This window comes from Echinops telfairi, unplaced genomic scaffold, assembly GCF_000313985.2.
Source record: "Echinops telfairi isolate 266 unplaced genomic scaffold, ASM31398v2 ScPeMD7_8;HRSCAF=38, whole genome shotgun sequence".
NCBI lineage: Eukaryota > Metazoa > Chordata > Mammalia > Afrosoricida > Tenrecidae > Echinops > Echinops telfairi.
In genome coordinates, this window is record NW_022103905.1 from 375,522 (window position 1) to 378,029 (window position 2,508).

At 56.1% G+C, this 2,508-nt stretch overlaps 1 protein-coding gene across 1 annotated transcript in view; it reads right to left on the reverse strand.

Moving 5' to 3' along the window:
- The window catches only part of PLA2G4F (phospholipase A2 group IVF), a 19,325-nt gene that overhangs the window by 6,101 nt on the left and 10,716 nt on the right, over positions 1–2,508 (reverse strand). The window contains exons 12-14 of the mRNA XM_045286455.1: positions 1,916–1,991; positions 938–1,074; positions 525–747 (exon numbers count right to left, since the gene is read on the reverse strand). Of these exons, the coding sequence (XP_045142390.1) occupies positions 525–747; positions 938–1,074; positions 1,916–1,991 (436 nt within the window). The remainder of the gene's footprint in view (positions 1–524; positions 748–937; positions 1,075–1,915; positions 1,992–2,508) is intronic.

Genomic DNA, 2,508 nt, shown 5'->3' on the forward strand with positions numbered 1-2,508 from the left:
AATTTATAAATTATCAAGGGTTCATGAGGGAGTGGAGAGCAGGGAGGGAGGGGGAAAAATGAGGAGCTGATGCCAGGGGCTTAAGTGGAGAGCGGGTGTTTTGAGAATGATGAGAGTAATGAATGTACAAATGTGCTTTACACAATTGATGTATGTATGGATTGTGATAGGAACAAAAGTTTTGGCCATTCTAGAAACAAGCTCCACAGGGCGTATTGGCCAGGAACCCTGCCTTGGCTGCATCAGGAATGACTTGGGATACTCTCACAGCCTACCTATGCCAGGGCCCTACCTCAGACAAACTGAAATAAGAATCTCTTGGGGTGAGGCCTGGGCATGAGTGCTTTTGAAGAGTGGTGCAGGGGATTGTAAGATGCAGACAGATCTGAGACCTACAGGCCATGCTCTCCCACCCCAGGAAAGATGAAGTGGGGTCAGCTCTCCCTGGCCAGGGAGCTCAGACCTTGGGGGGGCCAGTTTTGCCAATCTTCCAGGGGACCCGTGTGTACTGTATGATCTCTTACCTCCTGGTATAGGAAATACTCAATTAAGAGGCCCCATAGGCCAATAGGGAAAGTGCTGTGGCCCCTGCTTTCCTGGGCCCCCAATTCCTGGGCATAGTATAGTAGTCGCTCGCTGGATACTGCCCCGCTCTTGCTGCTGCAGACTCGGGCTTGGGCACGCTCAATGGGGGCCTGCAAGGCCATCTGAGACCAGGCTGGGTCACTGTAGAGCGTGGACATGCACCTGAGGAGGGATGGTGTACCCATTTGCCAAGGGGCCATGGGAAGGGAAGGTGCCTCCACCCCCTGCCAACCCTTTGAGAAACCCCTGTTTGCAGGCTCTCCAGGGAGACGCCAACAGAGAGCTCACCAGGCCATGCCTCTCCGCCTGCCACACTCCCTTTTACCCTGCCTTCTGCCCCCACCTTCCTTACCAGGTAGACCCAGAGACACCACTCAGGTAGGTCACAGCATCCAGGAGGCCCAGCTCCTGCAGCCCTGCCAGGCTACCATACAGGGAAGTCATGGCACGGGTTCCACCCCCAGAACCCAGCACGGCCACCACAGGCACCTGGGACACAGGAGTCACAATGAGAACCACTGCCCGGGCCTCTCTAGACTGCCCATACATGCCAGCCAGGGCTCAGGTGCTGGTGGTACGGCACAGTAACCTGGCATGCCTCCTCATCGGTCCTTACAGCCTCACTTTCCAGGCGAGGAAGCCGAAGGCAGCGAGGGGAGGCAGTGTGCCTGAGACTGTACCACTAGGGTTCAAAGCCAGGCAGCCTGGCTCTGTTACATCGGGAGGGGGTCACGCCTGAGATGATTCGCCCAACCGAGCTGGAGCTGGGCTTCACAGCCTGGGCACCATGGATGTGCTGGACCAGATAATGCTTTCTTCCGGGGGTCGCCCTGCTTGGTGGCCGATGTCTATTCAGCAGCTGGCTGGCCTCTGTCTCCTGCATCCTTCCTCTCAGGGGGACATTCAAAACAGAGGAGCTGATACCAAGGGCTCAAGTAGAAAACATTTTGGAAATGATGATGGCAACATATGTATAAATATGCTTGATACAATGAATGTATGGATTGTTATAAGAGCTATAAGAGCCCCCAATAAAATGATTTACAAAAAAGACCACCAAAAACATCCCCAAAAAAAGACTCCAGACATTGCCAATGTCCCCTGAGTGTCCAGGGAGGCAAAATGATACCCAGTTGAGAAGCACTAAGCAAACTTGACCACGACCCCCTGTGCATGTGCACTCCCAGGTGCTAAGGCTGCCTCAGGATCATGGGGCCCGCTGGAGCGGGGCTTGGCTGCTCAGCTTCTCTGGGAAGGGTTGTCTCAGTGAGGCCCCCGGCTCCCCCAGCCCAGGCTTCCTGTTCCTTTCCCGTCTCCTTCCTTCACCTGCCTTGGAAGCGCACGCCCTGGCCTCTGCTGCCCGAGGGCCTGGTTCCTTCGGAGTGCAGACGGAGATGAGGCTCCGTCTGAGCACAGAGGGAACCGAGGGCTACAAAGCTGATCCACACTCCACGGCGGCCCTGTGGGTGTGCCAGCGGACAGCAGTGCCCCATGGGGCTTCAGTGACTGGTTTGGGGGGGGCAGTAGATTGCCAGGCCTTTCTTCCGAGGGGCCGAGGGGTGGACTCCAACCTCCGATCTCCAGGTAAGTGCCATGAAGGATCTGCACCACCCGGGGCCTATTCAAACACAGAGGCAAAGGGGGAGACGGCTGGGTGAAGACAGAGGCAGTCATGCCACCATAGGCCAAGGAAGGTAGGCTGGGGGCCGCCTGAAGACAGAAGAGGTTAAGAGGTCTCCCCTAGAGGCTTCAGAGGGTGGCTGGCCCTGCTGACTCCTTGATGTCAGACTTTGAGTTTCCAGAACATGAGAGAACATAGTTCTCCTCTTCTCTCGCACCTTGTTTGGGGCCCTTTGTTGTTCCAGCAGTCACCGGAAATGGCCCTGGTCCCATACCTGGTCATAGTCTGGAGCTTGGCTCAGT